The 14,399-nt window shown below is 49.2% G+C and overlaps 1 protein-coding gene across 1 annotated transcript in view; it reads right to left on the bottom strand.

The window, feature by feature from the left end:
• The window catches only part of DNAI3 (dynein axonemal intermediate chain 3), a 1,122,635-nt gene that overhangs the window by 789,527 nt on the left and 318,709 nt on the right, over positions 1-14,399 (bottom strand). The window contains exon 10 of the mRNA XM_086954055.1: positions 10,785-10,909. Coding sequence (XP_086810181.1) covers positions 10,785-10,909 — 125 coding nt within the window. The remainder of the gene's footprint in view (positions 1-10,784; positions 10,910-14,399) is intronic.

Raw genomic sequence — 14,399 nt, 5'->3', positions numbered from 1 at the left:
GTTCTGTCCAAGTAAAAGGAAACCGCCCTCTTAGGGTCCAGAAGGTGCAGTCTCTCTTCCTCCATAGAAGGGTGAGGGGGAGGATAAAAGGAAGGTAGGGTAATGGACTGACCCAAATGAAAGGGAGTTACCACCTTAGGCAGAAAAGCAGTCCTGGTCCTGAGAACCATTCGATCAGCATGAATGGTCAGGAATGGGGGCTTAGAACTCAGAGCTTGAAGCTCACTTACCCTCCTTGCCGAGGTTATTGCAACGAGGAAGACTGTTTTAAAAGTAAGAAGCCTCATGGGACATCTGTGAAGGGGCTCAAATGGAGCACCCATCAAAAAGGACAAAACAAGATTTAAATCCCACTGAGGCACAATAAAAGGTGAAGGAGGGAACTCATTTGTGAGGCCCTTCAAAAATCTTAAAACCACAGAAGATTTAAAAAGAGACGGCTGGTCAGGCAAGCAGAGAAATGCCGACAGCGCCGAAAGGTAGCCCTTCACAGTAGCAACAGCAAGCCCCTGTTGCGCCAGAGAAAGGGCAAACTGGAGAACATTAGACAAATGGGCTCTCACAGGGTCAATAGACTTCTCTCTACACCACTCAACAAATTTCGACCATCTATAAGAATAGATTGACTTAGTGGAGTCACGCCTGGCAGATAAGATGACATCCACAACGTCAGGCGGGAGGGAAAAGGAATTCAGGTTGCCCCGCTCAATCTCCAGGCATGAAGGTGTAATGTCTGGAGGTGGGGGTGTAGAACCTGCCCCTAGATCTGAGAGAGGAGGTCTGCCCTGAGAGGGAGACGGAGCGGCCGGTGAGAGGAGAGGTGGAGAAGATCTGAGTACCACACCCTTCTTGGCCAATCCGGGGCGACCAATATAACTTGGGCCCGGTCTTGGCGAATCTTCCTCAGACCCCGAGGAATCAAGGGTATGGGAGGAAACGTGTAAAGGAGTTGATCTCCCCAACTCAACTGAAACGCATCCCCCAAGGCTCCTTGCATCGGATACTGGAGACTGCAGAATGACGGGCAGTGAGAATTCTCGAAAGTGGCAAACAGGTCCACCCGAGGAGTCCCCCACATCTGAAAGATGCTGTGAACCACCTCCGGGTGAAGCCTCCACTCGTGGTCGGCAGAGAACTGCCGATTGAGACCGTCTGCTCGAACGTTCAGAACTCCGGCCAGATGATTTGCCATCAGACAAATCTGATGGTCCTGAACCCAGGACCAGAGACGCAGTGCCTCTCTGCAGAGACACTGCGACCCCACTCCTCCCTGTTTGTTGATGTACCACATTGCGGTCGTATTGTCCGTCAGGACCTGAACTGACTGACCGCGAAGGGAAGGGAGGAAGGCCTTGAGCGCTAAACGAATCGCCCGTAACACTAGAAGGTTGATGTGAAGCAACCTTTCCTCTGGAGACCAAAGACCCTTGACCTCCAGATCCCCCAGATGAGCACCCCACCCTAGAGTGGATGCATCCGTAACCACCGTGGCCACCGGAGGAGGCAGATGAAAAGGCTTCCCCTGAGACAGGTTGCCTTCCACGCCCCACCAAGACAGATCCACTGCAGTTTCTCTGGAGATCTTCACTGACTCCCTGAGATCTCCGTTGTGCTGAAACCACTGCCTGCGGAGGCACCACTGGAGCGCCCTCAAGTGCCAGCGTGCATGGTTGACCAGGAGAATGCAAGAAGCCATCAGACCGAGCAGGCGAAGGACCTTCAGGACCGGAACAACCGCTCCATTGTAAAACAAAGTGACCATTTCCTGTATGTCGCGAATCCTTTGAGGTGGAGGGAATGCACGACATATAGTTGTGTCCAGTACAGCACCAATGAACAGGTTGCGCTGGGAGGGCACCAGGTGAGATTTGGGTACATTTATCGAAAAACCCAACCTGTACAACAACTGGGTTGTCTCCTGCAGATGATGAAGCACAATCTCCGACGACTCCGCTTTGATCAGCCAGTCGTCCAGATAGGGGAATACAGGAATCCCCGATCTTCTGAGATGCGCCGCCACCACTGCCATCACCTTGGTGAAGACTCGAGGCGCAGTAGTAAGTCCAAACGGAAGGACCGCAAACTGATAGTGCTGCGATCCCACCGTAAAACGGAGATACTTCCTGTGCGACTTCTGGATGGGGATGTGGAAATACGCATCCTGCAAGTCGAGAGATACCATCCAGTCTTCTTCCAGCAGAGCCTGAAGAACCTGAGCAAGGGTGAGCATCTTGAATTTCTCCTGCTTCAGGTAAAAATTCAAGATCCTAAAATCCAGGATAGGACGAAGCCTGCCATCCTTCTTGGGAATCAGGAAATACCGGAGTAGCATCCCTGACCCCTTTCCCGTTCTGGGACCACCTCTATCGCACCTTTCCTCAATAGAGTTTGGACTTCCTCCTGAAGGAGAAACAGATGTTCCTCTGAGCAATACCCTTGGCAAGGAGGGTAATTGGGAGGGAATTCCCGAAAGGGGAGGGCATACCCATTTTCTACGAGATTGAGAACCCAAAGATCTGATGTAACGGATTCCCAATCTCGTAGAAAGTGGGTAAGCCGGCCCCCCACTGGGCCTACATGATCCTGAATGGCGGATCTAGGGCTGCTTTTCTGTGGCTGGGGGGTTGGTGGAGGTGGAGGAGGAATTGGGCTGACGCCCTCGAGGACGTGCTCTCTGCTTCCCCCTGTATGATCTACACAAGGTATTCTGCTGCTGCTGCTGTTGTTGCTGCTGCTGCCCTTGTCTAAATGAACGAAAGGAGCGGCCAAAACCTCTAAATTTCCTGGTCGTAGAACCTCTGACCTGAAGGCCAAGAGATCTAGTCGTTGCCCTGCTGTCCTTGAATCTTTCCATGGCCGCATCTGCTTTCCTCCCAAAGAGCCCCTCACCATCGAAAGGCAAATCCAATAAAGCAGACTGCACATCAGTTGAAAAATCGGATGACTTCAACCAGGGTGAACGCCTAGTGGCAACCGCTGTGCCCATGATCCTTGCAACTGAATCCGTAGTATCAAGCCCGCTTTGGATGACTTGACGGGCAGCCGCTTGAGAGTCAGACAAGGCTTCCTCAAAGTCTTTTCTGATATCCTCAGGAACCTTAGGGATTAATGAACGCATAGAGTCCATTAGAGCATGAATGTATCTACCCATAAAGCAAGTGGCATTAGAAGATTTCAGTGCCATACTAGCCGAAGAAAAAGTCTTTTTAGCAATTTGGTCCTGTTTCTTGGCCTCTTTGTCGCCAGGCACCTGCGGAAAAGCCCCAATCGACTTTTTAGAACATGCAGCCTGAATCACCAAAGGCAAGCCCCTCTGCGACCGTCCGCGACCCGACCGTGGCCAGCGTCAGGAATCCTGGAACTCCCACTACCCATCGCTACGACACCACCACCCCCCTTGCACTCAACCCTGGAAGACTTAGAGAATGCCAACAGGCCTTGCTGAACACGACCCACAGCCAGTTCTCCTGCCTCCACTACCCCCAGACCTTCAACACCACCCCAGCCTCCAACACCACCAACGCCAGCACAGGGGACAACCTAAAATGCATCCTCCTCAGCGTACGCTCCGTACACAAACACGCCATGGAAATCTGGAACCTACTCGACTCTCTCTCGCCCGACATCGCCTTCTTCACAGAGACCTGGACCAACGCATACTCTGCCCCCGATATCAGCACCACCATCTCAGACGGATACAAGATCCAGAGGAAAGACCGTCCCAACGACCCAGGAGGCGGCCTCGCCATCGCCCACAAGAGCACCCTCAGCCTCACCACCTGCAGCAAAACCTTCCCCTCTGCCAAACACCTACACTTCCAGATCCAGACCACCCCCAAATCCACACTCCGAGGAACTCTTGTCTACAGACACCCCCGGCCCCCGAACACCCTTCGCCACCACCATCACCGACTCCATCGCACCCCACGCCATTGCTTCAACAAACTACATACTCTTTGGAGACCTAAACTTCCACCTCGACATCCCCAGACACCCCAACTCCACTATCCTTCTTGACAACCTCGCCAGCATCGGACTTAAACAACTAGTCAATACACCAACCCACAGAGCAGGACACACCCTCGACCCTAACTTTGCGGCAGGAAACAGCGTCCAAATCAGCCACACAACGCAGCCACCATGGACCAAGCACCACTGCATACACTTAGCCATCAGCAAACCCAAAGCACCCAATCCAACCCCACGCCCACCACAAAGGAACTGGAGCAAGGTTGCTGATGAGCAACCCAACTCCACTCTCACCCGATACAACAACACCTAGGCACCCATTGCAAACCACGCAGTCAGAGAACTCCACACCTGGATCTCTGACTGTGCAGAAGACGAGCTCGCCGGCCATGCAACCCCGACAGACAATGCCCCAGGAAAGCCGCCTGGTTCACCACCGCACTCCTAGAGCCACCTTGAGGAACTTCATCCACAACAACATCCTCGACGAAGAAGAAACACTCAATAGAGAAACAGTAACACAAAATAGTAACAAGATACTTTCAGTATCGCAGAAGATCCCAGAAACCGTTAGCGGAAAAAAGGGAACAGACGTCATCACGCCGACGTGGGCCTTATGAGGAGTCGGTGACGTCAGACGGAGTCACGCGCAATGCCGTGCTCCTATGACGTCGTCCACGCCGGCGTGCTACAAAGAATTTTCCGAACGTTGCTGGCGCATGGGGGATATTCACAAGGTGAGGAATCCACAAGGCAGATATATCTATCAGAAACGCATCTACTCCGGGGCCTCCTCCGACCCCTTCCCTTCTCACATCTACCACAGAGCCGCAGCCGCCAACGCACCCGAACTACAACACACTATCTACACCACAAAACTCAAAACAGGCATCTTCCCAGATGACTGGAAGCACGCAGAAGTCAGACCTCTGCTCAAGAAGCCCACAGCTGTCCCCATCGACCTCAAGAACTATCGGCCCATCTGGCTCCTTCCTTTGGCAGTGAAAGTTGCAGAGAAAGCAGTCAACAGGAAACTGACAAAATTAATTGAAGAGAACGCCATCCTCGACCCGTCCCAATCCCGAATCCGAAGCAACCGAAGCACAGAGACCGCCCTACTTGCCGCCACAGACGACATCCGCACCCTCCTGGACCAAGGCCACTCCGCAGCGCTCATCCTACTTGACCTATCAGCGGCCTTCAACACTGTCTCCCGCCGCACACTAGTCACCAGACTACATGACGCAGGCAGACAAGGAACAGCCCTGGACTGGATCCGATCATTCCTCACCGGAAGAAGCCAAAGGATCTGACTCCCACCCTTCCTCTCTGACCCCACGAAAATCACCTGCGGAGTACCACAGGGTTCATCCCCGAGCCCCACCCTCTTCAACATCTCTATGGCCCCCCTCGCAGCCATCGTCCAACAACACAGCCTCAACATCGTATCCTACGCCGACAACACTCAGCTCATTTTCTCCCTCACCAAAGACCCCACCACTGCCAAACTCAACTTCCAGAAAGGAATGCAAGACGTCGCAGTCTGGATGACCAACGGCTGCCTGAAGCTCAATGCCGAGAAGACAGAAGTTCTCATCCTAGGTAACTCCCCTTCTGCATGGGACAGCACCTGGTGGTCGACCACCCTCGGAAGCCCACCTACCCCCTCAGACCACGCCAAGAACCTCGGCATCGTACTCGACTCGTCACTCACCATGAACAGACAGGTCAAAGCCGTCACCTCCAGCTGCTTCAACACCCTCTGCATCCTCCGCGAGCCCTTCAAGTGGATCCCCCCTGAGTCAAGGAAGACAGTCACCTACGCACTCATCACCAGCAGACTGGACTATGGAAATGCACTCTACGCCGGCATCAACAAGTCCCTACTCCGCAAACTCCAGACAATACAGAACACTGCTGCCAGACTCGTCCTGGGCATCCCCCGACACAAACACATCAGTCAATACCTACGAAGTCTCCACTGGCTCCACATGGAGAAAAGAGTCACTTTCTGAATACTCACTCACGCCTACAAATGCCTACACAACAACAGACTCAAATATCTCAATGACAGAGTCAACTTCCACGTACCCAAAAGAAACCTCCAATCTTCCAACCTCGCACTGGCAGAAACCCTGTGCATCCACAGAGTCAAAGCAGGCGGAAGATCCTTCTCTCACATTGCAGCCAAGACCTGGAACGAGCTACCAGCAGACATCAGACACGCCCCTCCCTGAACATCTTCAGGAAGAACTGGCTCTTCGGCTAAACAGATCTGCGGACCCCCGCCTCAGCGCCTTGAGATCCTCACAGGTGAGCAGGGCGCTTACAATTCCCTGGTTGATTGATTGATTGATTGAAATTCGAATTGGCTCCAAGGAAGGGTGCTGAGCACTATTTTCTTTAAAAATGTGTGGTCCGTTGACTAGAAAATAAAGGTCTGGGAAGCATTTAAAATGGTAACGAGAGGGAAGGCATAGGTGTATATTGGAGTGACAAAGAAAGACAAGATTCAGAAAGGTCTGGCCCTGGAGGGAGAAATAGCAGTTATTGATGCACAGATGGGGAAAGGGGAGGCAGATGATGCTAGTATCAGACATAACTTACAACTAAAGCAAAAGGAGTTGAGGGACTTAATGGAGGACAGTGCTAGAACCTTCACCCGAGCCACACAACATAGGCTCTACGATGTAGGGGACAAGGCCAGCTTGGCTCAATAAAAAATAGAACGGAGTGTAACTGGGTCGCCAGAATTATAGACAGGAGCAGATATCTGCATGAAACTGGTGGGCAATAGCTGAGGTCTTTGCCACATACTATAAGTCAATATACTCATCCCCCTCTTCAAAATCATAAGTGGAATGTAGGGAATTCCAAAAAGACATCCGAATGCTATCCCTATCCGAGGATGACAACAAAATGTTAGAATGGGACTTAATAGTAGAGGAAGTCAAAGCAGCCACATGAGCGCTGCAATCTGGGAAAGCAGCAGGAGCAAATGGTCTGCCACATAAACTATTCAAAGTACTTCTATATAAAACAGCGGAACACCTTCTTGCAATGTATGAGGAGGCCAAAGCGTTAGGGACTCTCCTGCCCGATCAGAGGTTGGCGACAATTGTCGTCATCCCAAAGGAAGGTAAGCCCCATGAAAACTGTTAATCATATATGCCAATCTCGTTGATAAATTATGAGGCAAAGATCCTGGCCAAGGCATTGGCAACATGACTTCTGAAGGTAATTACACCCCTCATAAATCCAGACCAGGCAGGATTTATGCCACACAGAAGCACAAGACTTAATCTACGTAGATTGTTTGGGGTTCTCCACATTACATCCACAGAGGATTTACACCAGGCAGCTTTGCTGTCCCTTGATGCCAAAATGGCCTTTGATAACATCGAGTTGGACTACCTGTTTGAGGTGCTGGGTCACCTGGGTTTTGGACCTAACTTTATACAATGGGTGAGGCTTCTATACAGTCAGCCCCTCGCACGGGAAGGGTGAACTCATCAATATCCCGTGCGTTTACATCACAGAAAGGAACTAGACAAGGGTGCCCCCATCCCCACTCCTTCTTGCCCTGGACCTTGAACCCCTTGTGGTGTGGATTCCTTGCGAGCCATTGATCTGGGGGATACCCACTGGGAAGGAGGGGGAGGAGCGCAAATCATTGTGCGCCGAAAATGTCCTACAGTATGCCAGGAAACCCAGGCAATCGATAGATAGGATGCTTCAAATTCTACGCATCTACGGCGATTACGCCGGCTATCATATTAATTGGGGTAAGTCCTTGCTCTTCCCCCTGGCACGTGGTACCCCAACACTTACGACTAGATGTGTGATTCCCCATTGAAACCAAAGGCTTCAAATAACTGGGAATGAATTTCACCAGGAGCTCATATGTTTCTTATCAGAGAAACATCGAAAGGCCGCTGACCCGCTTCAGAACAGACGCCGAGCGTGGGAAAAAACTGCTGCTCACCTTAATGGGTCAAGCGTCTCTATTTAAAATGATGACCCTCCTGTGACTTCTTTCCGCCATACAGAACACCCCTTTCGAGATCCCAAATGCATTCTTTACACAGGTGGAGGCTGAGCTGAGACCTTTAATTTGAAATGGAGGCCCACCGCGCACAGCTCTGAAGAAATACAAAAGGGAATTTATGAGAGGGGGTTAGCGGTTCCAAGCGCTAGGCTGTACTAATGCGCCTCGCAGTTAGTATGCGTCAATGACTGGGTGTTTGGGGATGGGGCTGACCCGGCCTATCGCGTTGACAGAGACAGCATGGGAGAGGAAGGATACTCATGTCTCCTACACAATCCAGGGAAAGCCAAAGCTCTGTCGCCTCATACACCTACAGTCATAAAGGTATGGAACGCTGCCCTCAAATACCTAGGTTGGCAAAGGGCTCTAACGGAAATGACAGCACTCTGAGAAAGTAAGCATATTGAGGGGCCTGGCAGCCTACAGGGCTTCCACAAATGGAGGTTGCTGGGCTTGGAACGATTGGGGAATGTGTGGAGAGGTAGAGCTTGCGTGACAGTCTCAGACTTGCAAAAAGACTACAAACTAAGTCAGGGAGAGTGTTTGAGATATCTCAAATTAGGACATGCCCTAAAATACTATATACAGGAGGGGACAGCCCTGCTGGTATCGTCTCCACTGGAGGACAGGTTGCTGACAGATACATTGACCACTAAAGCCGTATTGTGTATATGCAGAAAGCTCATCAATAAGTCTCCGGACCCCTTGGTGGCATTGAAAGCACAATGGGAGGAGGACCTAGGGCAGATAGATGAGGAAGAATGGAGGGATGTGATACAGGGGCCACGGGAGGTCATGATCTGTGCTGGTTTCCGGCTCATCCAATTAAAATTCTGCGCAGGGTATATTACTCCCGGGAGGCAACCAACCGCTTGGGATATATAGAAAATAATCAATGTCAGAGGTGATGCAGGCAGGAGGGTTCCTTTTTTCACCTGTTGTGGGGGTGACCAGTGCTGCAAATATATTGGAAGAAAGTGGGGGACATCATGACAGAAGTAGTGGGATTGGTTGTCTTATAAAACCCAAGATGGTTCCTGCTGCTTATTTCAAATGAACAGTTGTGGCCCAGCCGCACGGATAAATTGTTAAAATGGGCGGCAGTAATTGCAAAAATTAATATTGCTAAGCACTGTGGGGGGGGGGGCGGTGGCCCCACCGGAGGTGTCACAATGGGCTGCAGACCTATATTGGTGTCAACGAGCAGAGCACACGCTATATCGGAGTAGGGTGTGCCTGAAAAAAATGGGAGAAAATGTGGGAGCTTTGGAGTGTACACTGAGACAAGTGATGCCTGATACATGTAATAGGAATAGGTGGAGGGGGGGCGCTGGTCCTAAGGATGTTTGTCTACAAGTATGTTTATTATAAACCTGGAAAACGGAAACATGTAACTTGTACTGGGCTGCACTGTAACCGAAGTGATCTGTTAAATGCCGAACATGTTAATAAAAAAGATTCTTTTTAAAATAATGAACTAAAAGGTTCTACAATAGCTCAAATATCTTCAACCAACACATGCAAACAGACAAAAATGTGAAGATGCAACTGCGTCTTGACTTCACAAGATGAGACAGCCAAAGCACTTAGAGTGTATAATGCCAATTTAAAGTTGCTTTCACTGCTGATGCTCATAATGTGAGGCGTTCCCCACCCTAAATACCCCCAAGTCGGACACTGCCAAATCTGCCCTTGTGGGGAATCAATGTCCAATTTAACAAATGGAAGCCAAATGGGACCTCGAGGTGCAAGATAAGCGACAATAGCCCCAAAAGTGCACATTGATATCTCTTCTGATCTTTCAGTACAAATAACTGACTAACATATACACCACTCAAATTAATTTCATGTTTCACCATACTAATTCAACACTAATCCTTATGGTTTCCAGAGTAACATGCTACTCGCCCAAAAAGCACTTCAAAACCCCATCAGGGGTAGCAAGAGCTATATAAATACAATTCTCTTTCCCTCTTCTATCCCGCAACCTACCCCTCTATCCAAATAACTGAATAACATATCCACCACTCAAATGACTTCATATTTCACTACACTAATTTTCAACACTAATCCTTTATAGGTTCAGGAGTAGCGTGTTACTCACCAGAAAAGCTCTTCAACATCCATCAGGGGTAACAGGTGCTATATGAATTCAAACCTTTCTTCCCCTTCTATCTCTCCGCTATCCTTCTCACTCCAAATAACTGACTAATATCCACCAATCAAATTACTTTCATATTTCACCATACTAATTCACCACTAATCTTTTATGGGTTTCCGGAGTAGCGTGCTTCACCACCTTATTAGGGGTAACAAGCGCTGTATAAATACAAACCTTTTTTTCCTTTTTTATCCTTCTGCTATCCTTCCGAATCCAAATAACTGACTAACCTAACCACCACTTAAAATATACGTGCATGTTTTCCTATACTAATTCAACACTAATCCTCTATGGGTCCCGGAGTAGCGTGCTACTCGACGAAAAAGTGCTTTGACGCCTCGTCAAGGGTAGTAAGTGCTATACAAATGCAATTACAATACAGTACAATGTTCAACAACAATGTTCAGGGACTTATTTTTGCAGCTCCTGACTGTAAACAAGACAACCTGTGATAAAAAAGAACTATCAGAAGTAGGTGACTGAACAATTCAACCATTATATTAATATTCTCAATCTCACCATCGGTAAATTCTGAAATAGAAGTTATATAAAATATTTTCCACATGTAGCTTTAAATCGTTTGCACTCCTCCACATGCAGACACACCTGAGGATGGATTGGATCAGCGAAGCTCCAAATAATAATCAGTATTGGTGTCAACAATAACTTTGCTGAAGCGTTTATTCGATCTTCATAGGACAGCCTTTCTGTCAGTGCAACGGCCACTAACCCTACGGGATGATATAAAAAAACGAATAGGTCAATACATGTATTTTCCTTATATTATTTTCTTTTTTGGCTTTAATTTGACAAGAAATTACAATTATCGGAAAATTGAAGGTATGTCATTACAGAAAGGGTTCCTTCACTAATCAAATCGGAATCCATGAAGTCATATTTGTACAAAGCATTTATTAATCTCCGTTTATTTAGATGTCACCGCTGCAAACCGCAAGTTAACAAACAGTGCCTTACCGGGTTCCTCCAAAAAGGATTTGTCCATGGGTATACAAGCACTAATCAATTTGCTTAAATTGTAGCTAAATTTGATCCAAGGGCACAGCTGCTGTAACGACAAGTCACATGGATGTAATCCTAGTGCTTGGCTGCTTGTTCTCTCTGAATTCATAAAAAGGTATTATAATTCCAAAGGTTTTTTTTAATAAAAAAAACGTTTCCCAAAATAAGTACAATTTACTAGAAAACATGCCGAATGTTCTGTCTTTTCTCCAATCAGACAAACTGTAAACACAATAGCGCAATTAATTCAAAACACCACTATGCAAAAACAATAACAAGTGAAGTTCTGAAACCGATCACTGTAAAATAATGAAAAATGTCCCTTCCACTTCAAGACCCGTCAAAGATTAAATAATCCAATTATGCTGAGAAGGGAGTCAGTTATTCAGTTGTGCTTGAAACACAGTTTAAATAAATAAACAATAGGACCTGGTTTGAAACTGCGGGCTCAACATGCAGAAAGGTGTGTATGGCATTTGTAAATTCAAAGAGAACAGCTCGGGTTAAAAAAACAGGATTCTAAGGACTAAACAGGACTCACATAGTGACGACATGCACCCCTGCCTTGAGTGCCCCAGCTGCGTCGATCTCTGGATCCCTGGTGCTGATTTTTGTTGTCTTGAGCGAACAAGGATCATGCATGTGTGCTATGACCAGGCCTGTCTCATGGATTGCGGTCTTTTAGGACCAGTAGGGGCACCCATAGCACTAGCCACATACTGGGGAAAGGATACTGCCTTTGTGTAGGAGGCTGGCTTAGTATATGGTGCTCACATATGTAAGTGTAGCACCCTGCCTAATCCAGACAACACCTATGGTGATTTTAGTTGTTTTAAAAAATGCTAGCAAGATCTCTAAGTGGTAGCTGTGGAGAGCAGTCTTCAGGCTTAGTTCGGAAAGATTGTAAAGCAGCTTCTTTTAACAGTACTTAATTTTATGGTCTATGTTAAGTGAAAAAGAACCACACAGTTTAGTTAAAAAAATAAAATATGTATTTATTATAAACACTCACTAACACATTGCATTATATCCTACCCAGAGATATAATCACAATACACACAATACTTTGGAAACAGAACACGTAAGTAGCACAAATACATAGTGGTCTCCAGGGGGAGACCAACCCATATACTAAAATAGTGGAATGCGAACCACGACCTAAGTCGAGACTGGACTGTAGGAGAGTAGGGTCTGCAATCCCATGATCACCCAGATTTTTCGCTTTTGTTTCACTGGTTTACGACTTTCTCTGGCTGTGGGCCTGCTAATCAGACCCACAGCCTGGCTGTTCTCTTTCTAAAATTACGACATGTACCCTAGGTGCATTTACCAATTGGTACTGGGCCACCTTATCAGACTCTGTAACTCAGGGCATAGGTGTACCCAGGGCCGCCAGGGGCTGCAGCATGTATTATGCCACCCCTGGCTGGCCTCCTAAATTTGACACAACTGGCTGCGTGACAGCTGGGGCGAAGTCGTGTACACACACTTTGCTTTAGATATAGTAGCACTATATCTAACCATACGATGGACACTCGAGTTCCTATCAGTCACTCCTATGGCAGGCCTTGACAATCCTGAAGGCAGAGTGCATGGGCTCGTGTGAACTAAGCTCTGGCCCGAGCCGAGCCCGGTTGCAGCTTGCGGAATCAAGACCCAATGGCTGTTCTATGATAACGCGTACCATATCGGTAACTTCGGTGTCGCGTTATCAAGACATGTCGAGTAAGGTGTCATACGAATCGGGATGCTGCCCTCTCCCCAACTCTGGCGACGAGGTTAGCATTCCGCCCTTCTAGAGGGACACGACATGTACGTAACTGTGAACCCCGGTTAAAGTTAACTAAAGCCTCAGCTCCACAAAATGGATGCTGCCACCACAGACACGAGTCTGACCTCCTGCTGCTGGGAGTCCTTCCAGCGAGGAGAGCTTGGACAAAGGGTTTCCTGTCGAGGGCGGTGTTCGCACCGTCCCAGACAGGGTTTGTGTATTCTGGGTAGGTAGGGCTTTTGCGAGAAGGTGACTGCGGAGTGGCACCCCGGTGCTCACTACGCATCTGCCGGTTAGAACCAGTTCCAGGGGCGACAGCCCTGGCCTGGGGAAAGTCCGGCAGGGGAGAGGGGTGTAACTACCCCCCTTCCTGGTCCCACCCTTAGGGCAGGACCTAGTCATGTACCCACCCCTTTCTTTAGAATAAAGGCCGGAGCGGGGACCCTTCCAAATTAGATCATCTTTGATTCAAGAACTACTTTCTACGAAAGGACATTCAAGACTCTTCTCAAGATTTCTCCCTTGTGACTAAGGAGTAGTCACCCTGCATCAGCGGGCACCATCTAAGAACTCTGCGGTTTGCTGTAAGTCCTTCCTCAAGGAATCCGACGGCCCAGCTCGACGAGAACCGGCTTCCCTGGCACCTCTGACCTCTACCCACGTCATCAGCTTAGCTGTGCTCTGTGGGTGCGACGAGACCTCGAGGGACCGGCCATCATCAAAACCTGCACGCTTTCTTAACCAGCACGACCATCGAGGTAACTCTCTGGTGAGTGCTCTGGGGTCCGAGAAGCCCCGACCCTGAGCCGCTCCAGCATCGAAGTGCAGTCTCCCAGCATCTCCACGATCTGCGTGGGGCCCTTCTGCTCGCTGCTCAGCACGTTGTCTGGACACTAGCCGCTGGCTTGTGCCCTTCTGTGACGACATCCGGAAACCAACACTGCTGGTCTGGTTGCTCCAGACCGGCCCTTGCTTCCATCTTTTCGAGAAGCACCCCGGACCCTCCTGGTCCACTCAAGACGCCAACTTAGGCCCACCACGTGGCCCTGAGATTCGCCAAGGCTTGTTGCCCCATCCTGGGCCCAGCGACGCCGACAGCATCATCCTTCGTGGGACAGCTCGCACCTCCACCGTGGTCGCCGACAACGCCTCCTGGTCCGTGAGACTGCCGAGCCTAGCGTCGCCCACTCACCTGGTCGAGGTGACGGCCAACCGGTGCCTTCCTGGTACCCTCTGACTACTGGCTAGTAGTACGAACTTGGTCCCCTCTGCTTTCAGGTATCATCAATCTCCGATCCAGGCTTGGATCTCTACGAACTATTCATCACTGGTCGCCGGCCAGCAACTCCTTTTCTTCCGGCTCCTGGCTCGTCAGCGAAGACCCCGACGCCTGTAAGACTTGTGCAGCCGCAGCCCTCGTGGCTAGGTAA

The sequence above is a fragment of the Lissotriton vulgaris genome, chromosome 1_1 (genome assembly GCF_964263255.1).
Source record: "Lissotriton vulgaris chromosome 1_1, aLisVul1.2, whole genome shotgun sequence".
NCBI classification, from domain to species: Eukaryota; Metazoa; Chordata; class Amphibia; order Caudata; family Salamandridae; genus Lissotriton; species Lissotriton vulgaris.
The sequence above is the reverse complement of the archived record's forward strand: the minus strand, read 5'-3'. Positions and strand labels throughout refer to the sequence as shown.